The sequence below is a fragment of the Lottia gigantea genome, assembly GCF_000327385.1.
Source record: "Lottia gigantea unplaced genomic scaffold LOTGIsca_50, whole genome shotgun sequence".
Lineage (NCBI taxonomy): Eukaryota > Metazoa > Mollusca > Gastropoda > Lottiidae > Lottia > Lottia gigantea.
The window spans coordinates 1,615,053-1,643,019 of record NW_008709716.1 but is presented as its reverse complement, the minus strand read 5'-3'; the positions used below and the strand labels follow the sequence as shown (position 1 = coordinate 1,643,019).

General features: G+C 35.1%; 2 protein-coding genes across 2 annotated transcripts; one reads left to right on the top strand and one right to left on the bottom strand.

Annotated features, from left to right (window-relative positions):
* Positions 1 to 3,580: 3,580 nt before the first annotated feature.
* Positions 3,581 to 20,406, top strand: LOTGIDRAFT_94344 (hypothetical protein; the record flags this gene model as incomplete). Its single annotated transcript, XM_009062310.1, has 4 exons — positions 3,581 to 3,658; positions 15,999 to 16,230; positions 19,833 to 19,940; positions 20,201 to 20,406. Coding segments are annotated over 4 exons (624 nt in total), but the record flags the coding sequence as incomplete, so codon positions are not given.
* A 4,076-nt stretch (positions 20,407 to 24,482) lies between these two features.
* Positions 24,483 to 26,444, bottom strand: LOTGIDRAFT_165309 (hypothetical protein; the record flags this gene model as incomplete). The annotated part of the gene is made up of 2 exons (XM_009062309.1): positions 24,483 to 25,337; positions 25,533 to 26,444. The coding sequence occupies 2 exons, from the start codon at positions 26,442 to 26,444 to the stop codon at positions 24,483 to 24,485; spliced, it is 1,767 nt and encodes a 588-aa protein (XP_009060557.1).
* Positions 26,445 to 27,967: the final 1,523 nt, after the last annotated feature.

Genomic DNA, 27,967 nt, shown 5'->3' with positions numbered 1-27,967 from the left:
TGACACCATACAACAAAGAACTCAACCGTGAACTTTGAGAATCAATTATCAGAAGGCAAATAAAATTTTTTGCCTGGTTATTCAAACATTTTCCCACAATATTTTGTTGGAATCTAATTGGTCGAGAAGTAAACTCTCAACCAATCAAAGTTAATGACGAGAACATGAGAATGCGAGAGCAACTGTAGAATTTTAACAATATGCTACTGGTGCTTGTTTGTGGATGATTTTAAGAGGATTGGTCAATATTCAACTGTCAACAATTCTCACGGATCTGTGAATTTTGTATTTTGTACATTGAGGCTCAGCTTAACCCCTTGTAACAAAACTTATTGTAAATCAATGATATTTTACCTAAGGGACCTTTTTGTGCCTTGGCTGCCATGTCTTTTAATGCTTTCTGCTCTTCTCTTTGCTTTTGTTTGAAAGCTTTGTCGTCCTAAAAGAGAATATATGGGTTGTAATTACCGTAATATAGTAAACTATTTTCCTTTTAAAATTTGCTTTTAAGGAGTAGGGTGTGCCCGCTATATAGCATTTTCCATTAATGTAAGTTATAGGTAGGGATAAGGGCAATTGAAAAGTTAAAACCCACACACTGTCATGAGAGGACAATTCAAAACTTACATCATCTAAGTCTGACTGTTGTTTCTTTGGTGCCTTCAAAGGCTTCTTTTTACCACCTAAAAAAATTATAATTCACATTAGTCTGAGTAAATCATAATGGATTGTAGCAAGGGAGATAGTCCAAAAAATCTGTCTCTATTTCAGGCTCTGATAGATTATTTTGACAGAGCGGGAGATGCGGAAAATAATCACAAAACAAAGCCTATTTGCCAGGTTAATTATAACCCATTAAAATTAACTCCACGACTATCAGTTGATATACCGGTACTATGTAAAAGCTGATATTCATAAATAAACTGTAAATTTCCATTGTAAAAGAGAGGCCATTATAGGAATATTATTGATTCAGTCGTTCAGACTACTAATGTTATCAGTGACTACTTTGAGCTCTGAATTGAATTGGTAAAATTGAATTTAGAATTCATTGTAGTCTGAAATATAAACTACAAAATACTTATGAGGGTCTTACATTGTCTTTGGGTTGATGAAAATGTCAACCACTAGAAAAGTTATTACTTGTAAACATGATTTTACAGAGTGGAATTTTCAGTCTGAAAAATAGGTCATTTTCAAGTGAATTTTCTGGGAGGAAAGTGTGTCTATGTAAAATCATTCAACCTTATATATTTCTATGGACCGAAGACATTCTAAGACAAATGGCATAAGCCTACCTACAGTTGAAAGTTTTATTTTGAATATTTATCATATTAGAGAAAAAATTCAATTCAGAGCTAAGCTAAATCAAATGATGGTTATAACTTATAGTTCAGTAATAATAGTAGATTTGAGAAATAGAACAGTCAAACGAATGAGTCTGTTAATAACCTCTTGGACCAATAACATTTGGGTTAACAGGGCGGACTAATTTTCTTCACTAACTCAAGAAAAACGTAACAAACCTTCTCTTCCAGACATTATACAGTTCTGCTTTTGAGATGAAGCGTGTTGATAAAAAATTTCGTGAAATACACAGGTAACTTTTCGCGCCTTCTTTATAAGAGAAAACAAAGGGGAATAATTCATTGATATGGGAGACAACTCCTTCATCATTATGCCTCATACGTGAGGCCTGTAGTGAAATAAAAAAGTTTCAAAGTTTCTTTCTATTGCGACTGAACTATTATTATTCTTCTATTTGCGCATAGAACTGTGTTAATTTACAGTTCTTTGTTTTGTGGTAATTGTTTTCATTCGTTTGTTTATCTTGGGCATAATTTTCTATACTTTTAAAGATTAAAATTTGTCTGGGTGGGTAAAACTGATTCTCCCATTCCATCTAACTATGCACCGAACGGAACACGGTACCAGCTTAGGTGAGTAGAGGGGTGACTACATTAATGCAGCTTTTGGAGCAGCACTGAATAGGTTTGTTTTGGTTCCATCGGATGCTGATATCGCAAACAAGTTAGTTTTTGTTAGTCGTAGTAGTTGGTACTTGAATGTTCTGTTGGTTTGATAATTCCCAAGATCTGATCGGGTCGATTAATATGGCGGTAAAACTTCTTATTGCGGGATAGGCCTAGGCTACCATTCTCCAGCGAGTGCTTATCACTGTTAGAATTGGCGTTCCTTTACGATGTCTTGGATCCATCAAAACAGCCGACCCCGAATGCCAAGTTAAAGTCAAAAGTTTTGGATAAATCCAAGTAGTTCTTCCTTTCGAGTAGGGCAGCGATGTCATGCATGATGAACGATTAAAGATCCATTGTTGACCGTTTCTCTCTGTCTGAACTGCAATGCCTTTCGCCTTTCTACGGTTTTGGTAGAGGAATGGCAAGTAGGCCTACTGTTTTCCAACTTTCAATCTGACAATCGTCCAATGCTATTACTGTAACTAAACTCATACGTACCGGTACGTCATTGCCCCTCTAGATATATATCTTGCCCTTTCGAACAATCAAGTCTGACTACGGGCCTAATTTGACCATAAATCCTGTCTATAAAGCAGACTTACTACTACCGTCGTGTCAAAACCACAACCCCATTCGTCATACTTCATAAGACCATGTCAAAACCCATATTCGTGATACGATGACTTAAATTACTAACTATATCTAAGAGCACGAAGGGTTTGCTGTCTTTTAACGAAAATTGTAAATTTCTTTTTGGCCCTCGCTAAGCCTGTTATCAAACCTTTTGGTCCAAGACTAATACCGACATTGGTCAAGGTTATACCCTCAACTTTTTAAACCCGATTTCCTCCTGTCAGTGATGCAGGTCGAAGAGGCTGTCATGAAAAAGCTTCCAGTCGTTCTGTAGGCCTACAGGCTTTGTAAAGATCCACCAACTACTGAAAATCGACAGAAGGCCGCTATACTGGCAAACTTACCCATACTCTGCATAGCATTTTCCGCCCTCAGAGGCAGAGGAGGCAAACGCATACCCCCCCCCCCCCCCTCCCCCCTCACAGCCCTGAAAGCAAGTTTTTCGGGCAAATATCTCATAACTAGGTTAGAAATTCGGGCATCTCAGATATTTACAGACAATACAAATCGTGTTATGTTACCCACATTGAGACGAACACTGTATTTTAGCCGTCACAATCTGATGCATCTTATAGTATGGCTTACTGGCTCACAGTTATACCAATGAGATGTCAATATTAGGTCCTGTTTCGTTTTTGGATGCAAATTCGGCGACCAAGTACAAATGTTTGTCTTGATAACTTGATTTAGAATTGATAGACCTATAAATGAAAATGAGTTATCGTCGATAAGAAAAATGTTATTAAGGCTTTCACGACGATTTTTGTACTGAGATGTAGATACATAAAGAAGAAAGAAATATTACATAATTGCTCTCGAGTAGAAAATTTAAAATGTATTAAGTTCGTGAAATGGCCATGAGCGTATTGCCTTTTCATTGGATCTTTGTTAATAAATCTATAATAGATTAGAGCATTTTACAAGACAAATCATCATCAGACTTCAGCTATAGTTCGAGAATGGTTGGAATCAGTATAAGAGATGAATTTAGATTAAAGAAATTTGGATTAGAACACAAAAGACCGGATTTATTTCTCAAATCACAGGTAAGGGTAGAATGATATAGGCTACCTTCATGTATATACATTATGACTTATTCAGAGTTATTGTCCTTGACTTACTAAAAACGTGTCAAATTTGGATTGTAGACAAGATAGAGACTACAGTTTTTATCCAATCTTGATGAAACTGGGTATGCATATACTGATGAAATGAATGGAGTTTTACGCCCTACTTGTCTGCAATACGTGGGCTAATGTAGACGGTCGACGCTATGCATGATGCAATGAGGGAAATCTTACCAGAACAGTGGCATTATCTTGCTTTTTTTCGATTTCTAACCGTCGATGGATCTTTAACTTACACAGCCTATAGCACACGGGGCCTCGGTTTATTGTCCCATCCGAAAGACAAGACGCTTTTCCATGCCAGCCCTCTTAACTGCATAACTGACAGTGGAAAACGCGTCAAATTTGTCACTGCGTGTGCGCCGATGAGATCTTGGTGAACTGTTTTTAAGGTTTGCCTTGACTTTTGACTTTTTTTATCATTTCTGACAGCTGGTGGTGAGCTTATGTTACCTTGCCTGTCAAGCTATCTTTGGAAACATCAAGATCTGTGATACATACACATTATGTACAGTGTTGGCTTAACTACAACTACAACTTCAAACCAAGTTCATGGGCCCCGACTTCTTCAGGGCCCCCACCCTCAGAAAAAATGTAGGAGGGCATATTCTAAAAAAAAGAATTTCGAGGGAGGGGCCCATTCCGACTTAAATCCACTGGCCCTACTCATCTAGTTGAGCCACTGATTATGTTTTCATTTATTAGTTCCTAGCAATTACCGTTTGATATTGTGAATTGTGGACTAAAGGTTTAAAGATTCTCTCCAATTTGGGATTTTTCCGGTTTTCCCTATTGTCACCGTTTCGTGATTTTATATCCAAGGTATATAATCGCGGAGAAATTGGCCGTATAATCATACTATCTTTAGCTCGTTTAACGGGTGTTTGGAAAGTATTCACGACTATAATGTTTGTCTATTAATGCTAATAATTACATATATTGATATATTGTTATGGCAACTCGGATAAAATCACAAAAGAACAAATAAACATGTTTTGTACCATTGGTGAGAATATGACTGGAATATGTGGAATATGATCTCTAACGAGCAGAGCTGTGCCGTATTCCTTTAATACGCGATCAAGTTAATCGAGTAGGGAACTCTTTTGATTCGGGAGGTACAACGAACCCAGTACAACCGGAAACACATTGCAAAACATCAAGTTTTCTCAACTCATTGAATTTATCGAACATAAACAGTCCTTCGGCAACCACCGTGCGAGTAATCTGTTAGTAATCTGTATCAACCGAACTTAGAAGTGCTTACTTTTACCTCCACGAGAGTTTAGCTACGATCGGAATAATAGTTTTTGCGAACTTTGAGTTTCCTTTTTCGTCGATCGGCAAGATTGACCTTTGACCTCGCAGTTTTCTTTGATCTAAATTGTGTGCCGACTTGATTTGTCATTTAATCGAACTTTGAAACTAACATTTAAATCCTAAAGAGGGATATCTTTTATTTGATTTTCCTTAGTGTAACGTTTGTGTTACTTTGTATTTTACAGCTTTTTACAATAATGATCGTCGACTTTGAATAAAGTTCTGAATTTAAGAATTGGCCGTCTTGTTATCTATCTGTTAAGCCATACCCTTTGGTGAGGTCAGAATAGTAAAAAGACGACGATCTGCCGGCTGTATTAGATCCTACAGACTGTCAGCACACCTGACGAAATTGTTGTACTACGGGCACAGGACAACGTCTCGCCGACACAGACTCCGGTCATCGCCTACACAGTAAACAGACTCGTTAGTGGTACCTGACCTACATTCAACGGATAACTTCAGTCTATAATTAAGGACTTTACAACATTCTTGTAAAATTTGTGATACAAAGCCCAAGTATTGTATGTTTACATTTCAATATTTCTTATACGTATCATCGAACTGCAATCTCTATTAACTGTTTCATTTGAGTGTTAAATTTACAAAATATACAACAAATAATCATTTGAATATACGCCCACATTTTTGGTCAAAATGGATACTGACCCACAACCAAGTACATCACAAACGCGAATTCGTTCTCTCTCTGAAAAAGGAAAAGAAATTTACGAAAACACATACAGAGGACATCAGGGAAAAGTAAATAGAAAATAGCTTGAAGTTGAAAAGAACATAAGCGATTCGTCGTCGTGTAACGATCTGGTATCTTTACAAAAATTTGAAATTGAAACAACAGAAACATTTAAAGATTATAATATATTATCAGACAATTTTATTGAATTTCTTCACAGGACGAATACACCAGACAGTATAAGGGATACAGAATCGCAAGTGACTATTTTAAGAGCACACCAACTTTTAACTGAAAACACGCTTACAAGCATAAAACAACGTATAGCTTATATACAAAATCAGAAGTCGGATGTACATAGCGTTGCTCAAACTAATCAAAGCTCCAAGACCCGAAGTTCATCTCATTCATCTATAAAATCGAAATTGGCAACAAAGAAAGCCGAGGCAGAGGCAGCTGCCGTGGGCGTAACATTTGCTCGCAAAGAAACTCATTTAAAGAAGCAAAGAGCTCAACTAGCTGAAAGGCAAACGTCTCTCGAGGCCGAATTGAGTCTTATTCAACAAGAGAAAGCGGCAGCCGAGACTGCAGCTCAATTTCACGCTTTTCAAACAATCACCGACGAGATCGATAGTCGAGCTGGTGACTTGCCACTTCCCCAAGAAAATGCAGTCGACCGCACTCGAGCTTATGTAGAGTCGCATGGTGATCATTCTTACCAGCGCACAGCAGATCAAACAGACGCTGACCATCCTCAAATTGAACAAGCTGGCCTAAACCCTACAGCACCCAGCTTTACACCTCAAATAATAATGGATCCGGTGACGACACAAAATGAAAGCGTTTCCACTGCAGCTGAACTAACTAGATTTCTATTGAAAAAGGAACTTCTGCTGTCACGTTTAACGACATTTAACGACAAACCTGAGTTGTTCCGCGTATGGAAGGCCGGATTCATCTCTGTCGTGCAAGACTTACATGTCACCCCAATGGAAGAATTAGACATGCTTGTCAAATGGTTGGGCAGTGAGTCATCTCAGTATGCCCAAAGCATACGTGCTGCCCATGCAAATAATCCTAAGAAAGGACCCGCTCGCTTATGGGAAAGACTTCAAGATAGATATGGGAGTCCAGAACTTGTTGAATCGTCCATAAAGCCAGACTTCACAGTTTTCCTAAACTATCAAATCGTGATAACAAGAGGTTGTATGATCTCGCCGACATACTATCTGAAATAGAGACAGCGAAAGAAGATGAACAGTATAAAACACTTTTGTCCTACTTTGATTCTTCTTCAGGGACCATACCTATTGTCGCCAAACTCCCATATAACCTTCAGGAAAAGTGGACGAACAAGGCTGTTAGGTACAAAGCCAAATACAAGGCTGCTAATCCTCCATTTTCATGTTTTGTTGACTTTATACGGGAAATCTCTAAAATCAAGAACGACCCAAGTTTTGTATACGAGACACATACAAATCCACCTGACAGACATCAGCCAATCAAAAGTCAATCACAAAAACCAGTTGTGCGTGTGAGAAAGACCGATGTTACATCTGAAATAAAATGTCCTATTCATAAGAGCAACCACTCTCTGAATGAATGCAGAGCAGTTGTTGAAAGAAAAGCCTTCTTAAAAGAACAAGGATTTTGTTTTCGGTGTTGCTTCTCTAAGAAACATGTTGCTAGTGCATGCAACGAAGATGTGGTTTGTGCTGAATGCCGCAGCACTAAACACCCTACCGCCCTACATTAAACTTATCAAACAATAACCCTGTTACTTCGGCTGTAACAAACAACGGCGGGGAGAACTCTCCCAATCAATCGACCTCTGCAGACCATGTGAAATCTAAATGCACACAAATATGCGGACAATCATTCCGTGGAAAATCCTGTGGAAAAACAGTTTTGGCTAACGTGTTCCCATGCGACCAACCAGAAAAGGCAAGACGAGTATACGCAATACTCGACGATCAGAGTAACATGACTCTTGGTAAAAGTGATCTCTTCGAACTATTTTCAGTGGACACCAAAGACGTCCCATACACTTTGGTCTCTTGCGCAGGACAACAGAGCATGTCCAGTCGGAGAGCTAAAAACCTTGTTGTCCAATCGCTTGATGGTACACAAACACTAAACCTTCCCACAGTTATTGAATGTAACGAAATTCCCAACCTAAGAGACGAAATACCGTCACCGGAGATTGCTACATATCACCCCCACCTTTCTGATATAGCCAATCATATTCCACCCTTGGATGATCAAGCCTCCATCTTGTTACTCATAGGGAGAGACGTACCTGAAATCCACCATGTATTGGACCAGCCAACTGGTCCAAAGGGCTCACCATACGCCCAAAAGTTACCTAGTAGTTGTTGGAGAAACGTGTATAGGAAAAATACACAAATCTGACGTCGTGAATTTTAATAAAACTCACCTGATTCGAAATGGTCGTCCATCTCTGTTTAACCCATGTCCTAACAACCTGTTTACGACCTGCACACCTACCTGTAATGAACGGGATCATTCATCAACAGTTTTCGAGACTACTCAAGACGACAACAAGAAAAGTCTTTCTGTCGAGGATAGAATCTTCTTGGATCTAATGGAGAAAGATGTTGTCAAGGGCCCTGATGGTAATTTAGTTGCTCCTCTTCCTTTTAAGCCATCACGTCCTCGTCTCCCAAATAACCGTACACAAGCAGAACAGAGAGCAACAGCCCTTCATCACAGTATGTTGAAAAATACCTCTAAAAGAGAACATTTTGTGGAATTCATGAACAAAATATTTTCGAAGAACTATGCAGAGCCTGCACCACCACTTAAACACGGAGAATAGTGTTGGTACCTCCCAATCTTTGGAGTATATCACCCCAAAAAGCCCAACCAGATAAGAGGGGTGTTCGATTCATCAGCGCAGCACGGAGGACTCTCCCTAAACTCTGTGTTGCTAAGAGGGCCAGACCTGACCAACAGCCTCCTTGGCGTTCTTCTTCGTTTTCGTTTGTCTCCGATCGCCATCATGGCTGACATAGAGCATGGAAACAGTCCATCGCCCGCCGTGGCTACTTATAGATTACGTCAGATAGCAAAATCAGGAGAAGAAGAGTTCGGACGAGATGTAGTGGACTTCGTAAACAGGAATTTCTACGTGGATGACGGCCTGTCCTCTCATTCCTCTCCAGTAGAAGCCATAGACTTACTCAAGCGAACACAACGTGCGTTGCTCAAAGGTGGAAATCTACGTTTACACAAGATAGCTTCAAACAGTCAAACAGTACTGGATGCTTTCCTACGTGAAGATCACGCCAAGGACCTATTGGACCTGAATCTCTCCACAGATATCGTTCCACCTCAACGTAGCTTGGGTATAACTTGGAATATCCAATCCGACAGTTTTACTTACAATGTAGATAAAGCAGACAAACCTTACACTCGTAGAGGAGTATTGTCTATTGTTAATGGGATCATCGATCCAATTGGCTTCCTCGCTCCAGTTGTCATCCAGGGAAAGATCCTGTTGAGAGAAATGATGTCCGAATCCACGGACTGGGATCAACCGTTACTGCCACACAAGGAGCAAGAATGGATCCACTGGAAGGATTCGCTACAACAACTACAAGACGTAGATGTTAACAGGACTTACTGTTCGCTCCCACCACATGAGACTGAGACGCCGCTGAGAAGGCAATTGCAGCAGTTGTGTACCAAAAGTGTACTCATAGTGACAGAACAACACATTTTAGTTTCATATTAGGCAAGGCAAAGGTTGCTCCAGAGCATGGCCACACGATTCCGCGTCTAGAACTGTGTGGAACAGTGCTTGCTGTCGAGCTAGCAGAAACAGTATCGGAACACTTAAACATTCCTCTGGAATCAATGACATTCCATACAGACAGCAAAGTGACACTTGGTTATATCCACAATGAATGTCGTCGTTTTTTCATTTATGTTGCATATAGGGTAGCCAGAATTAGGAAGTCAACATCTCCAAATCAATGGTTTCGCTCGCTCCATACCAGCATCTCAGATTGGCGAAAGCGCCTGGCTCCTGGGACCAAAAAACTTACAGGAATCTTGTCCAAACGTCTCTTACTGCGAAGACTAACATTTCATCATGCAGCAATATAGGCACCTATCGTTTCCAGAGGTTTTCATCTTGGCAGCGATTAGTCGAAACGATAACCCATCTAAAACATATCGCTCAATCCTTCCACGGTAATGGAAATTGTATTGGTTGGCATATGTGCTCCATCTGGAAAACAGTCAGTGCTTTTCATACCACAGAACTTGACGTAATCAAATCAGTTCAAATCGAAGTCTACTCAGCTGAAGTGAAGTGTATCCAGTCCAATAGACCCATTCCTGCAAACAGTCCGATAGCAGCCCTTTCACCTGTTTTAGGAGAAGATAATTTATTACATATAATTTATTACAGTCGAATATTGGATTCCATGTTAAGAGAACCATCTGGTACTAATCTCACTCACGAGACCCTCACAACATTCATGGCTGAGGCTTCAGCGATAGTTAATTCCAGACCTTTGGTACTGGTGTCAACAGACCCAGAAAACCCATCGGTATTGTCTCCAGCAACACTACTCCATCAGAAAACAGTTAAAAGGGAAGAGCCCCTCGGAGATTTTAACTTAACAGACATGTACAGAGCGCAATGGAAAAGAGTGCAAGCTATGGTCGATACCTTCTGGAATAAATGGAGACAAGAGTATCTCCAGACGTTACAAACAAGGCGGAAGTGGCAAAATGATCTTCCCGATCTTCAAAACAATGATATTATTCTACTTAAAGAGAAAGATTCTCATCGTAACAGTTGGCCTTTAGACATCATTGAAACTATATTACCCAGTGCCGATGGGAAGGTCCGGAAAGGCGTCGTGCGCGTCGTAAAAGATGGAAAAGTAGTATCTTACACTCCACCTATCAGCGAAATGGTTCTCCTCGTATCAGGAGAATAGATTATAGCGGACAGACTTTGATCATTTCAATTGTGCCTTCATTTTTATTTTTGAGAATTCAATTTGTGATTTTTCGTTTAAAGTGATGTACCCTAGGTACTTCAGACGGGGAGTGTGCCGTATTCCTTTAATACGCGATCAAGTTAATCGAGTAGGGAACTCTTTTGATTCGGGAGGTACAACGAACCCAGTACAACCGGAAACACATTGCAAAACATCAAGTTTTCTCAACTCGTTGAATTTATCGAACATAAACAGTCCTTCGGCAACCACCGTGTGAGTAATCTGTTAGTAATCTGTATCAACCGAACTTAGAAGTGGTTACTTTTACCTCCACGAGAGTTTAGCTACGATCGGAATAATAGTTTTTGCGAACTTTGAGTTCCCTTTTTCGTCGATCGGCAAGATTGACCTTTGACCTCACAGTTTTCTTTGATCTATATTGTGTGCCGACTTGATTTGTCATTTAATCGAACTTTGAAACTAACATTTAAATCCTAAAGAGGGATATCTTTTATTTGATTTTCCTTAGTGTAACTTTTGTGTTACTTTGTATTTTACAGCTTTTTACAATAATGATCGTCGACTTTGAATAAAGTTCTGAATTTAAGAAGTGGCGGTCTTGTTATCTATCTGTTAAGCCATACCCTTTGGTGAGGACAGAATAAGAGCATTACAGAATGGCAGTTTTTCTGTGGTGAAAACAGCGGTCGCCCAAGTTATACACCCACGGTACTTCGTGATAGCCTTTTTTCGAAAGTAGGCTTCCGATAATATAATTTGTTACCTATTTTCCTATCCCTATCCCGGAACGAAGGACCAGATTTACCGGGCTAATTTTCCATGTGACCAATTTAAAGTAACCAAATTCAGATGACGAGTTTATTGTGACCTAGCTGCATGTACGCTATATTCATGAAGACCTATAATTGCAGATAGTCATGCACGAATTAATTATAATTTTCAACCATGAAATATGATATATCCCTATTATTATGTTTCAATTATTGAGATTATATTTAGGTTAAACCTCATTAAATATCTAACGAATTCTTGCTACCAAAGTTCAATGAATGACATTTGACCTTTTTGAGACAATACTGAATAATATTACCAAGTTTCATCTAAATCTGTCACGAATTGGGCCTTCTAGAGTGTTCACGGGTTAAAACTTCAACGCGTTTTCAAGAACAAGGACAATAACTTATACTAAATATTTTTCAATTTTTCTAATATTAAATAGGATTCATCCTGGGGTGATAGAAAACACTCACAACAAGTTTCATCAAAATCCGTCAAGAATTGCGCCTTCTTGAGTGTTCACGAACATTTTCAAGAACAAGAGCAATTACTCATACTAAATATTTTCCTATTATTGATTTTCAATAGGGTTCATCCTTGGGTGATTACAAACAACCATGTCAGTCAAGAATTGTGCTTTATAGAGTGTTTACGAGCAATCGTGGACGGACGGACATGGGTGACGGCAATATACGCCTCCATTTCGTGTGAGCGTATAAAAATACTCTGTACTTGATGCCATTACAACGAGTGTAAAATACTCTGTATATGATATAATTACAATTGATATAAAATATTCTGCAGGCCTCCATTACAAACAGTTCTTTGAAGATTTAGCAAAAAGTCTAGCATTATTTTTGCTATCTCAATATGCATACTTCAACTGACAGTGATTCCAGTTCTGCAATAATTGTGGCATTAAGAAATTACATTGTTCCTTTTGGTTTAAGTTTAATAAGAATAATAGTATAACATAGAAATCTATGTCTCATATCTCATTAATGTCCTTAGTAAACTATGTTTTTGATGAAACATCTGCGATTTTCATGTGTGAAAATTTGATATTCTGCACTTTATTTGTGAAGTATGTGGTTTAGGTTTTCATTCATCGTAATTCAAGCCCTAGCCAGACTTGATTGTTCGGAGGGGCAAGTAATATATCCGGAAGGGCTATGGTGAATAGTTTAGTTACTTCAATGGAATTAGTTATCAGAATTCTTAAACTGGGGGCCCTCCATTCTCTGCCCCCTCCCCAATGCATGCTAAACTATTTGAAATGTCCTTTCTTGCACGTGGCTACACCTTTCAGCTGTTTGAGAATTAATCATTTCTATACCAGAATAGTTTCTACATATAAAAGACTTCCTGTATTATAAACAAACTGCCAATGTCATATCAGTCAAATTCTAAATAATTCATAAAGCCATGTGCTGACAATATTTTAACTGACATCAATTTCCGGGGCTCAAAATCATCATAGACATTGCACGAATTGATCAGTTCTGTAAAGATTCTGTTTATGGAATTGTTTTATGACTTTAGATTGGCCTTATTTCGAGAATTATCCCCCTGGGTCACCAGGTTAGTAAGCAAGCATGCGACTCGTTCAGTCAGCACCCCAATACACCCCACCCCATCCCAGATTACAAAATAAGAATTAGTTTATTATAGTAGGCCTTGAAATTTAAGATGTCAAAATTTTAATATCAAGTCTCTATAAAGACGAATATGTTTTTTTAAGTTTGGAAACATATGTAAAGGTGTTTAATTACTGGTACGTTAAATACGATCACCCTGTTAAAATATATGCTATGCATGGTATGTATTTTGAAAGTATCCACCAAAACCTTTGATTCCTTCATTATCAAATATATAAAGCTTATTAAATTACAGATTTTGATGATGAAATTTCAATTATAAACACATGTTAAATTATCACAAGATGCTTTCAGATTTAAGTAGCATTATCTTAGTTTTGAAAAGTTGACAAAATGTAATGATAATTCCACATTTCATACTGCACGTCGAGAATTTGTGATTTATATTATCAGTCAGTTTCTTAGAAGCTTTTGCTGGAGTCTCTATGAAATTTGCATTGGTTGATGGACATGTGTAACCAAGTTTTAATATGTCATAAAGCATTAATATATATACTTTCTGACAGAAACAATATTACCAAACAAAGATGTCTCTTAATGCAAATTTACTTTTCTATTTCTATTAACTAACAATTTTTGCAACAAAATTTGGTGTTAATCCAATCAAAAGAACGCATATAAAGGGACAGTATGCAAACTTTTTATTATTATAAGCATTGTAAATTTTAGATGAAACGTTTTCTAAAATATGCTTTTTACTTCTATGTATACACTTGATCAAACTGTATTTCGCTTTTTTTGCAAAACATTTTCATTATCAAAAACGCCATAAATTAAACCTGAAAATTGTTCTAAAGTATGCTATATTATATTTATATCTATGTATCTACTTGATCAAACTGAATTTGTTTTAAAAGGGTTAATTGAAATTAAGCAGTTTGACCTAGTTTCGGTGATTGGCTCGTTATATTTAGTTAAAATCTTTAAAAAACGTAGGAGACATATTTCTCTACAATTCTGTACTCAAATTTGTACAGTAGTTTTTTTAACAACTTGCAAAAAGCATAACGAACTTTAATGGTTACGTTACTCTTTACTTCATTTTTTGGCGTTAAAAAATTAACGGCTGATTTTTTTTAGTTAAAACTTTCACGTTATGGGATACGATTCAATAGATTTTGGTTTAGTTTTTATTTCTTAATCTACAAAATTAATCAGAATGTCCCTTTAAAAGCTGTCATTAAACGGAACGTATAAGTTGTTAATAAAGCAATTTGATCTAGTTTTGGTATTTGCCCTTACAATGGCTAACTAGTTTTAAATTGTAAGAGACATATGATATTTTTCTAAAACTTGGTGTTTATTTTGCTAAAATTCTTACATCATTTTTCAAACACCAACCAACATACATGTCTAGTGAGGTCAAAATGTTTACGTAAACCATTTAACTGATTTGGGAGTTCTAAAATTAATGCTACTTTAAGTTAAAACTTTAAGATAAGTTAAGGACACATTTTTGAAGATTTTGATCTAGGCTATATAGTTTCCCAAATTTCTGCAAGGTATCTTAAAGAGATAATTATCAAGTTTATAAGTGGTACTTCCCGTTTAAAGAGACGTGTAACCTACATATACGTACAACACATGGTTTAATAGATTAACACGTTTTTAATATTGAAGAATTTAAACAGGAAATCCCCAATTAAATTAAAATACATGTATAACATGTATACAATTTGAGACAACCTCATTGGCCTGATAAACTCTGGAGGAGTCTGAGCGGATCAGAAACAAAAGACGGAACCAATGTGGTTAGTAAGCTGATTGTTGTGGTGTGTTATCTGCGTTGAAAGAAAAAGTTAGTCGGAATTCAGTGAGTGTTGATGAATTGTTCTTTTGAAGCACACAAATCGAAATCATTTGCAAGTTTCGTACTGACTTGTTATTAAAGTATATATTGTAGTACATGGCATCATCATTTTACTTTATACCGCAACGAAAACTTTCAACTGGTCTAAACTACTATTAATAAGATGTCTTCATTACCAACTAACATCTTAAACTAAACAGTGTCAAAAATATACTTAGTTCAAATGTTGAATACTAAAATAAGAATAACGCTAATTATACACGTGCTTAGCCAACTGAGTTCATTGAGTATATTACTGGTATAGGTTTAACTCTCTGCAATGGTTTTTAAACGTCCTGAGATCCCGGATGAGTTCGATAAACATGAATGGTCGATGGAAAGATTTTTTTGGGCCATCCCTCATAGAAACGCCACTGCTTGGTAACTACATTCCTTTTTTTTCAAATCAAGACTTATGAGGAACTGAAACATTATAGATCATTAATTTTGTCGACTTCCTACGATTTCAATTTACATGGTCTGTTTATTTAGCCACATCACTAAGAAGTTTTTATGTAACTGACAGACAAAGTCAACAATGAAAATAGATTTGATTTTTAAGATAATAGATTTTGTTACCAAATGTCTTGTATGTTTATTTTCATTGTAAATTTTACTTTTCAAGAACGAAAAAATATATCTTATATTAAAATCAGCCTAACACGATTTTTGAACAAAACTGCAACAACTTGAATTAGAGAATACTAAATAACAATACACAAAGATAGAAAACAGCTGAGTAAATAATATAATATACTAGTTTTGAAATGGTGAATGAATAATTATTCTTGACCCTGAAAATTTTATTGAATAAGCTTCTCATAATTATTAAGAAATATAAGAAGACCATTCATGGCTACTCAGTACAGCCAACGTCAAAGCAAGTGATACTGCCTGTTCTATATTATGTCATTAATCAATGTGGTTGCTTAATTGGGTCAAATATTTTTGCTTATTTCAGTGGAAATGTCCAAGATTTTACTTAGTTTGGAGAATTTGTTGGTCTATATATCATACATGTTGGACCATAGCAAGTGGTGCATTGAACTACCAATGGGCGACAACAGAATCAAATCGTATTAAATGGTTTGTTTATTTAACCAATTGGACATACCTCATCCTGACAATAGAAACCATCATTGAACCTGTTATATTGATATATGCTAGAGTAAAAAGACCCGAAATCCTGAAAGGTAGGTTAATGGTATACACAATATGTGTGTTATAGCAGTTTTGATTAAATCCAGTTAGAGACTGTTTTCAAAATGATTTGCTCAAAAGGTTAACCATGTCTAATAGATTCAACAATCATTTTCGGGGGTTGATTTGGGCATGGAATATAGTAAATAGGCTTCAAATGAACACGTTGTTCGAAAATCACATACTCCCTTAAAAAAAATCTCCGAAAAACACCAAACTAGAAATTTCTATGCTCACAAGTTCCTCCCTGTTATAGTAGCCTATCTTTATTTCGTATTCACATCAATATTTCTATTATAGTCTTTCCGAAATTCCATTTCATTGAAATTATTGGATTGTACTAGTTTGTTGTAATGGGGAGTTTAATGTGCAGCTTTGAATACTAATTTGTTGAAAGCTTATACCTTAATCTATGGAATGTGAAGAAAAACATGAAATTTACTAGTCAACCATCTGTGAGAATTTCGAGAATTGGGAATTTCCCCTTGTCGAAAGTTTCTGTTTCATTCATGTCATGGTATATATCTGCAGAATTCTAGTAGGCCAGAATTTCCATGAAGTAGATACGCTCTCAATTTGCTGTGTTTAATTCAGAACAAAACATGATTGATCTGTTGATCAAAAAAAATCTTCTGAATGTAATAATTAGCGTCGATATGATTTTGGACACAGAGGCGTTTTACCAACAAGTTGTATATTAATATTACATTACGAGTACATATTATTACAGAATGAGTAAATAGTGTTATTACACGATGAGTAAATATTAATATTACAAGACGAGTACATATTATTACACAACGAGTACATGTTATTACACAACGAGTACATATTATTATTACACGACGAGAACATATTATTATTACAAGACGAGAACATATTATTATTACAAGACGAGAACATATTATTATTACAAGACGAGAACATATTATTATTACAAGACGAGAACATAGTATTATTACAAGACGAGAACATATTATTACACAACGAGTACATGTTATTACACAACGAGTACATATTATTATTACACGACGAGAACATAATATTATTACAAGACGAGAACATATTATTATTACAAGACGAGAACATATTATTATTACACGACGAGAACATATTATTATTACAAGACGAGAACATATTATTATTACAAGACGAGAACATATTATTATTACACGACGAGTACATATTATTATTACACGACGAGAACATATTATTATTACAAGACGAGAACATATTATTATTACAAGACGAGTACATATTATTATTACACGACGAGAACATAATATTATTACACGACGAGAACATAATATTATTACAAGACGAGAACATATTATTATTTGAAGACGTGTAGACCTACATATTATTATTACACGACGAGTACATATTATTATTACACGACGAGAACATATTATTATTACACGACGAGAACATATTATTATTACAAGACCAGTACATATTATTATTACAAGACGAGTACATATTATTATTACACGACGAGAACATATTATTATTACAAGACGAGAACATATTATTATTACAAGACGAGAACATATTATTATTACAAGACGAGTACATATTATTATTACAAGACCAGTACATATTATTACAAGACGAGTACATATTATTATTACAAGACGAGAACATATTATTATTACACGACGAGAACATATTATTATTACACGACGAGAACATATTATTATTACACGACGAGAACATATTATTATTACAAGACCAGTACATATTATTACAAGACCAGTACATATTATTACAAGACCAGTACATATTATTATTACAAGACGAGAACATATTATTATTACACGACGAGAACATATTATTATTACAAGACGAGAACATATTATTATTACAAGACGAGAACATATTATTATTACACGACGAGAACATATTATTATTACAAGGCGAGTACATATTATTATTACACGACGAGAACATATTATTATTACACGACGAGAACATATTATTATTACAAGACGAGAACATATTATTATTACACGACGAGAACATATTATTATTACAAGACGAGAACATATTATTATTACAAGACGAGAACATATTATTATTACACGACGAGAACATATTATTATTACAAGACGAGAACATATTATTATTACACGACGAGAACATATTATTATTATAAGACGAGAACATATTATTATTACAAGACCAGTACATATTATTATTACACGACGAGTACATATTTTTATTTCAAGGCGAGTACATATTATTATTACAAGACGAGAACATATTATTATTACAAGACGAGAACATATTAGTATTACAAGACCAGTACATATTATTATTACACGACGAGAACATATTATTATTACAAGACGAGTACATATTATTATTACAAGACGAGTACATATTATTATTACACGACGAGAACATATTATTATTACACGACGAGAACATATTATTATTACACGACGAGAACATATTATTATTTGAAGACGTGTAAACCTACATATTATTATTACAAGACGAGTACATATTATTATTACACGACGAGAACGTATTATTATTACACGACGAGTACATATTATTATTACAAGACGAGAACATATTATTATTACAAGACCAGTACATATTATTATTACAAGACGAGAACATATTATTATTTCAAGACCAGTACATATTATTATTACACGACGAGTACATATTATTATTACACGACGAGTACATATTATTATTACAAGACCAGTACATATTATTATTACAAGACCAGTACATATTATTATTACAAGACCAGTACATATTATTATTACACGACGAGTACATATTATTATTACACGACGAGTACATATTTTTATTTCAAGATGAGTACCATATTATTTTTTCAAGACGTGTAGACCTACATATTATTATTTCAAGACGAGTAAATATTATTATTACACGACAGTACTTATCTTAACATGACATTACATTTCATATTTTATTGCACATTATCATTTCACGTCCCGTACATTATCATTTCACGTCCCGTACATTATCATTCCACGTCCCGTAATTATCATTTTAAGATTATTACATTATCATTTCACGATAATCACGATGATTAGATTACCATTCCATGGCCATACGTAAACATCACCTTAATTAATTAACCTGGTGCAGCTCTGTATGAACATATAAAATACTTTATGGTGAGGACTAAACCAACAATTATGTATTTCGTATGAATGTTGAACATTTTTCGAACTCACCCTTCCCTCAATTAACATTCCAATATGATCCCGTTTCTACAGAATCTCATCAAACCGGAAGTGCACATATGGTGCAATATATTTACTACCGGCGCCGTTGATTGTTATTTAAAGCTTAGTGGATTTTAGCCAAGAAATATGTCTATTTGAAATAATCTAAACGGTTTGGTATTCTCCTTGTTTTGACTTGATAGGTTTCTTTTGTAAAAAATACCACATGTGTCGCAACTTCATGAAGCACTTTCTAAAACTTCAGACGATACTTCAAATACAACCCCCATGACTTAATCGGCAATTTAGCTTTTTGCCGTACATGTATACATACAGTAGTCTGTTAATATGGTGGCTTTTTTGTTTTTATTTTATTTCAGAAGGAACTGCTTCTATGCCCTGGTTTTTAAAGATATTATGGGTCTTATATAACATATCGACTACTGGGGCGATCATGGTATCAGCTTTATATTGGTCTATGATATATAAAGGTATATGTGTACACGTTATATTATTTTTCAGATTCATGCGATGTTGTTTCAATGAAAAGGATGAATTTATAATTCAGTCTGAACTTCCGTAGATCGTTGGAAGCATCCACGAATTAGTCATGGCACCGGAATCATGTTGTTACAAATACAATATGTTGTAAAGACGAAAGTGTACTACTTCATTTCGCACATTTTGTGTGTTCTTTTAAGTTAGATAGAAGAAATCTTGCAAGATTTTTTCACTTAAGTACTTAATTGAGCAAGTCGAACTTTTATCTTTTCAGCCATTAAAGGGACCAACTCAGTTAGTGTGGCTGTACACGGTTTTAATTCTGTTTATGTCGTATCAAATATATTTGTAACTGCTATGCCAGTCCGGATATTTCATTTCTATCAACCTGCACTATTCGGAATTATTTACATTGGTTTTACTTGGATATATTATGGTGCAAATGGTACCAATATGCTAGACGAACCCTTGATATATCCTATACTAGATTGGTCTGATGTAAGAAAAACTGTTACTTTAGTAACGATAAGTAACTGTATTGCTGTTCCAATCATGCATATAGTAGTGTTTTCATTATATTTCATAAGAAATGCTCTGCACCGTAAAATTACACCAATTGAAACTGTGATTAGTGGTATCGATCAGAATCAGAATATTAACGATGATAAAGTGTGTTCTAATGGTGTTCTAGGGTGTAATAATGCTAATATAGATCGTAGATCTACCTCAACAGATGTATCAATCGAGCCCATCACTGAAAAAAACACTATAAATACTTAAAAGGAACCGTCTGCAATCAAATGACCCAAAATGATTTTCGTCTCGTGTATCAAACCTATTCCATTGGGTCCAAGACATCAAAAATCTCACTCAAAACTAAATTGGCTATAATACTTTATTGTCACCATAATTTTAAGAAAAATGACAAAAACTATTTATTTACGATTGGGTAAATTATTGTAATGTTTTTTAAATTGTTCATAATAAGGCCACAGTTTCAAACTATTGGGTCTTCGAAACATTGAAATACATGCTCATGAACACAATACTTATTGGTTTTAATATGTCCTGGGCAAGATAAAAAAAAAAAGATCGTTGATTTTCGCATCAGATCGTAGTGCCTCGTTACAAAAACAGACAGAAATATAATTATATTATGGCCTACCAATTATATCCCTTAAACGTCACAAATGCTTTGATCCTTCATAAATTAAATCTAAGTTTAACTCAAACATTCAACTTCCATTGTTCCATTGAATACTTGGCTTATAAGGCAGATCATAAACTGGGCCTATTTTTACAACTCAGTCTGGTTTTGTAATATAAAATATAAAAAAATTTCACGCTTTTCCAGTTTGCTCATTCAACAATTACCTTCTCCAATGAAGGAACCTTAGACTAAATAACATCGTTCAGATTGACTGTAATTTACGACAAATTACTACCAGACTGTAGAGAGAACAGTTGTGGAATGCGAATTTTTACTGAAAATATGTATTGTAGCAACGATGCATGTAGTTTTGTTTATGAGAAAAATTCTCAGTTCTTACCAAAAAGTAATTAGCATCAAGTTGTTTATATTTAAGAGTTGAGTGATGAACGTTACAGATTTTATATCACATATTCAACTCGTCTATTATATAACAAATATTTACAAATATTTATTCTTTACTATCAAATCAGTCAACAATTTATTAAACATATTTGTGATGCTTATTTATACTTTGTCTGTTTAAGATGAGATGGGATGCTATCAACAGTTAATGTCTGAGGTTATCCAATTTTATGATGACAGATTGTCCTATATTATGCTTAAAAGCTTAAGACGAGGGTAAAACTTCTAAGATATAAATATTTACAGAGTGAATTGAAATTATTAATTTCCGAGGCATGCGCACACCTTCAGAATTATATTAAGAGAATCCTACCACCAACGGCAAATAATCCATTCCATTAAAATTCCAAATGCCTTTTTCTTTATTTTCTATTAATAACATTATTAACACTATGCTAAACATTTCTTAAATTGGTCTCAAGGTAAATTGGTCGCAAATTGGCATCAAGGTAAATCGGTCAAAAGATCAAGTAGGCCTAGTAACAAGTTTGATTGGTCACGAGGTAAATGGGTCACAAAGGAGATTGGCGTCTTTAATTTCCAACTCTCGAGGGTAGATTTTGTCTACTTAGTCTCCACAAGCGAAGTTCGGTGACAAAACGTCATATCATACAGTGGTGTAACCTATTTCCGTGCATATAAGGATTTAACACCGAATTTCGTCAAAGTTAAAAAAACGAAATTTTTTTTATGTCTTAGATGTTTCTTCAGATATTCTACAAAATAATTGATATTGGTTTGTTTCGATTTTCTTTATGAATCCTTCACTTTGACCGATATTTCATGAGCAACCAGCTCGGCAACGGCGGCAGAATGCGTTACCTATTTTCGTGTACAATGTTTGATCTATAAATAAGTCGAGAAAAACACGTTGTGTGAATACCGGGTGGTTTAATTAACTTCTCTTAGTATTTATCTTTAATATCAATTCATCATAACAAGTGACAATTCCTTCAAAGAACCACGATTTAAAAAAAAAATAGTAACTAACAAAATAAGATACGTAGCGTGATTTATTGCTAAAAGTCACTGAAATAACATAAGAATATTGCCCACTTTGTGTTCCATAGAAATTTCTGCTGACACGGAATCCGCTAGTTGATCACATAACTTCATTCGTTGCACTACCTTCTAGCAGACGATACTTGGAATTCCGATTACCGTTTGGGATTATAAGGAAATTCGGCCGATAAAAAATTGTGACGTTTGGTAATAACTCAAATCCGCCATTTTGTATTTGTCAAAGTATACATTAATACATTTTACTTTGCTTTCGAAATTACTGGATTCATTCTACTAGCTGACATTGTACAGAAAACCCATGTTTATCAACACAAGCAAATGCGGAGGTCACGCGAGGTCGCACATGTAAATTATTAATCATTTCCGGAAATGCACGAAAAATAGGTTAGCCCGAAATTAGTTACTTGACTGTATGTAACGGAAAGTGGAATTGAAGGATCGAGCTAGTTGTTTTTACTTTCTTTTTATGACTATTTTACTGTTGCTGATTTACTTTGTTGCTAAGTATTACGCGACCCTATTTCTGTGACCAATTTAGTGTAGCCAATTAACCTTCTTACTAATTACAGAAATTTATTAACTCAGACCCACAGCGTGGGTAACAAGAGATTACATGAAATATAAATATAACAATTTCTACACAATAATAATAAAAAGAATTCAATGTGTTAATAAATATAATATATTTAAATCTTGTCTTGGATTATTTACATTTTAATATAGTCTTTTCAATATGATAAAGAAATACACTTATCTTTGATAAAACTCGTATATTATTATAACAAAATAAGGTTTTCATTTTATATTTTGACGAATATTATGTATAATACTTAGGATTGTACTTAATTCTGAAGCATAAGATCGATGGGTGTTGACAGAGGAAGAGATAGTGATATTCGTCGCGAATTCCATTATTACATAGTGGGCATTTTCTGAATTTTATTCCATCTTCCGGTTTCTATCGGTAATTTTAAATTTGAGGTTCTGAATTTACATAGATTAATTCTTTGAAAGGAGTTCAACTTCAGCAAATATACTTCAATACCAAAGTTTTGTTTAACTAGGGAATACATTTCTCCTCTAGAAGAAGTACAAATATCATTGTTCCATTTTTGAATAAATTGGTCTTGGGTTTTTTGTTTGATGGTGCATTTCAAGAGTTTAATCGATATATAATGTGATATAATCGATTGATTCAACCATACATAAGATAAGCCATTGTGATCTAATCATGGATTCCATCGTGACGGAATTTCACATAGCTCTAAAAGTGCACTCAATTAGCCTTTTACCTGAGTTACTAACAGAAATACAATATTTAGATTTAGTACTTCTAATTAAGGAATAATCAAATAATTTGAAAGCCATAACATTTCATTGGTAATTTCGATAATTTTCAGACAATTGTAGTTTAAAGTTGGCGTGACGGAATTACAGCCTATGACATAGTCTTTTTACAAAATGCACATTCTCATATATTTCTGCTAAATAAGTACCCACTTCATATCATAAGAGTTGTTTATGTCATGTAACACCTCAAATGATCAAAATACCAATGAAACTGGGCAGAAATTCGCTAAAGGTTTTTGACACTAGGCTAAACTTTGCGTGACGGACTTACAATCTGGCTTTGTGACGGAATTACGAGTCAAGAATTTCCGTCACGTTTGTGAAATAAGTTCAGTTCTAACAACTGAGAAACTAGCACAACCAAAATAAATCAGTTGATGATGTTTAATAGATCAAAGCAAATTAACAATACTATTAAAAATTACCAAAATAAATAATAAAGGAGTCAAAACAAATTTGGATTTTGGCGTCAACATATCTAACAGTCCTCACACCTAAAGGGTATTTAAAATTTTATTATGTCATAGCAATTTTAACAAGTTCACTATTGTTCTTGCAAACACTTTTTACACAGGAATTGGTCGCAATCGTCCAATATACCATTCTGCTGCCCACATGATTCATGAAACCAGGATTGACAGGAGGCGCACATAATCCATTCTTCAGAAATTTTAGGATCCGCTTTATCACCATATTTCCAATTACAAAGTGTGCAATTCCAGTTTTCATCCGATTTCCTACTGACTTCAACTGCTTCCTTTGTGTACTTGGCAGGAACATGCCTTGGGGATGGATCTGTGGTGAAAAACTTCAGCTGAACCATTCCATTCCCAACTGACTGAGCACAATGTGTAGAGATAGTTCCAGGAAATGTTTGTAAACCAGACCATAACGTCTCAACATCCAACATTTTGCATTTTTCTTTGATATCATCTTCGGTCAGTTCTACTACATTGATTGAGGTACCACTGGAACGAAGAGCATTAGCAAATGACTGAGAATCTGGTACGACAGCAGAACGTGACATAATCAGTCGATGAACAATACGCTTAGCATTGCCACCTATTCCATCATTTGGTCCCTTGCCGTGACTCGTAGCAAAATAGTTCCATCTTATTCTAACAGCATGAAGATCCTGAAGACGTGGCAACAGTGCAAATATATACTTATTCTTGTACTGGCTTGACGGTCCGTCCGTCCAAACATCTACAGTTCTAACAGTAGGGAACTTGTCGGTGATAATATCCAATATTGTGGATGTGAATGCTGCTACAGCCGTTTTCTCGTGGCTTAGAAAATCACTAATAATCACATACGATAACTTCTTGTTTCTGTAAGTGATCATGATGGTATAGATCGTCACCTGTCGCTGCTTCCAATGGGCTGACTGAATTTCATCCTGTCAGATACAAGTGAAGTTTTCAGCGAAGTCCATTTAAAGGAGACATTCTTCAGATGTGTCTTCAGAAGATAATATTTTCATGTGCTGGTACGATGATGACTGTTTTTCTTTAATGAAAAGATGCCAGTTGAACTTAGGAAGCTGCATAGCTAATTCTTCAAATGCATCAGTTTAATTGCCAGATTTTTTCACCTTTTGTAAGAATCCATTTGTATCTTCCCATTGGTACCAAGAAAATTCGTTATCTGCTGGAGCTTTATTTTCATATATTTCTTTGAAGAGCTTACCGTCACTACACCTCTCGCAACCATTTCGCATACAATCTTCGTCGTTAATATCGCAGACGCAATGAGCAATAAAATCTTCTTTAGAATATAATGGAATCAAATCAGGATATCTCCGATGCAGTGCTTCTAATAGTAGTATCACATTACTGTGATATTTGCAACCACAGACATTATGCGACATTTCCGATGACAGAAGAACCCATCGAGGACGAAGAGATGTAAACTTGGATTTACTAATATCAGCAGATGGATTATCTTCAATAAAGCATTTATATGTCTCTGTAATTGTTGCGACCTGATGTCGTTTTTGCTTTGTATATTTGTTCCCCAACTGATCTTTCAGTGTTATGAAATCGGCTTTTCCAGGCATCATTCTAGATATATTTTCATTTTCGTAAAATGAAATAACGGCTTCTTCTATTTCCTGATTGGTCCTGATCTTCGGTGCTGCTATATATGTTCCTAAAATGTCACAGGCCATTAACTTCACCAGAGATGCTCGTTTGCGTGGACTCTTTGGTAGTGCTTTCATCACGCGGGACTTAGCTTTACGCAAAGAGGACATGGACTTATAGGGCGTTCCACCAACAACTGTCCCATCAACGACTCTAATTTGAGAGTTATTCATCCTATGTTGTCTAACAGCTTCTCTCGTTCGTGTTTGTAAATTTTCCTTCTCCTTTGGCAACATTAATAATTTAGCAAGTTTCTTTCTCTCTCTATCTCGACGTTTATGCTCTTCATAGTCGACTCGATTATTTTCCATTTTCAGTTTTTCTCTTCGCTTCCGCTGCCTTTCTGCTGCAGTCTTGGCCATTCTGGAACAAAAAACCGCACCTTTACTTTACTTTGATTAGATAACAACTTAGTAGGATAACAGATACGTCAAAGCATTTGCGTTACGGAATTACACTGTAACTGTAATTCCGTCACGAAAAGAGAAAATGTAATTCCGTCACACGAAAAATAAATAGTTTCGTTCATAGCATTGGACAATTAAGAATATTTTCGTAAAACTGGACAGATTATTACATTGAACATGAAATTTGATTACAAATTATTGAGAAATAAAGGAATGACCTGAACTTTCAGTTAAATATCGTGACGGAATTACTGGCGTTAATGAAATTAAGAAACCTGATTTATTTTTGCTTTATCCAATGTTATCAAACATTTGACGAAACACCTATATCCATTCTAGAAAAGCCCATAAAATTTAAAAAACTATGATATACAACATACCTTTGTTGAGTGAAATTAGTTCTAAGAAAAAAGACGTTTAAAATAGGCTAAAATGGCGTAAGCATTTCGCGGGCTTAATAGATTTCCGGTCACGTGACAAAGAAATATGAATTTGATAATTTACTCTCGTGTCACGATTACCGTGGAATTCATGTAATATTTCTTTTATGAATTTAATATATCTAAACTGTTTCTGACCTGTTGTATGTAACTGCAAGACGAGACTATATAATTTATGCGATAGTTTCTCAGAGTTTGGATCGACAAGCTTTGACCAAAATACAATCATACGTTGTTGAATAGTTAATAAAATAGGGAATCGGCCTGTTTCTCCATATACCATGTAATTTGGCGTTGTGTTTCTAACATTTAATATTCGTTTACAGTATTGTGTATGAATTTTTTCTAGGTCTGAACAATTCTCATATCCCTAAATTTCACATCCGTACAGTAGGATTGGTAACACTAACAAGTCAAATGATTTAAATTGTAAATCTATTTGGAGTGATATATTTCTAATTTCCCTATTTGATGCAAACATAGTTTTTCTTGATTGATCAATAAGTTGTTTTCTAGCCAATGTGAATTTACAGTTATAGTTGAATAGTAAGCCTAAATATGTATAAGATTGTTCAACACTTACTCGCTTATCATTGAAATGGAATGATATGTTTTTCACTTTGCCTCTAGAAAAAATTACTTCGTTTTATCTAGATTTATTGTCAGGTTCCAATTGGAGCAATATTTGCTGAACACCTCTAGTGATTTCTACAGATTTTCTTCAGTTTCAGATAAAATTATAGTGTCATATGCATAAAGTAACAAGAATAGTTTTATATAAAGCTTTATTATCAACTGATAAATTACCTATAACTTCAAGACATTTTACATCATTTTCGTCAAAAAATGATTCCAGATCATTCATATAAATTGCAAATAGAAATGGGGAAAGATTTTCACCTTGATGTACACCTGACATTCATGGGAAATAATTTGAGATATCATTACCATTTCTTACACAGCTTTTTGTATCGGAATACATATAAATTACATTAAATATTTTTGAAGACAGGTCTTATTACTCCTATTGACCATACC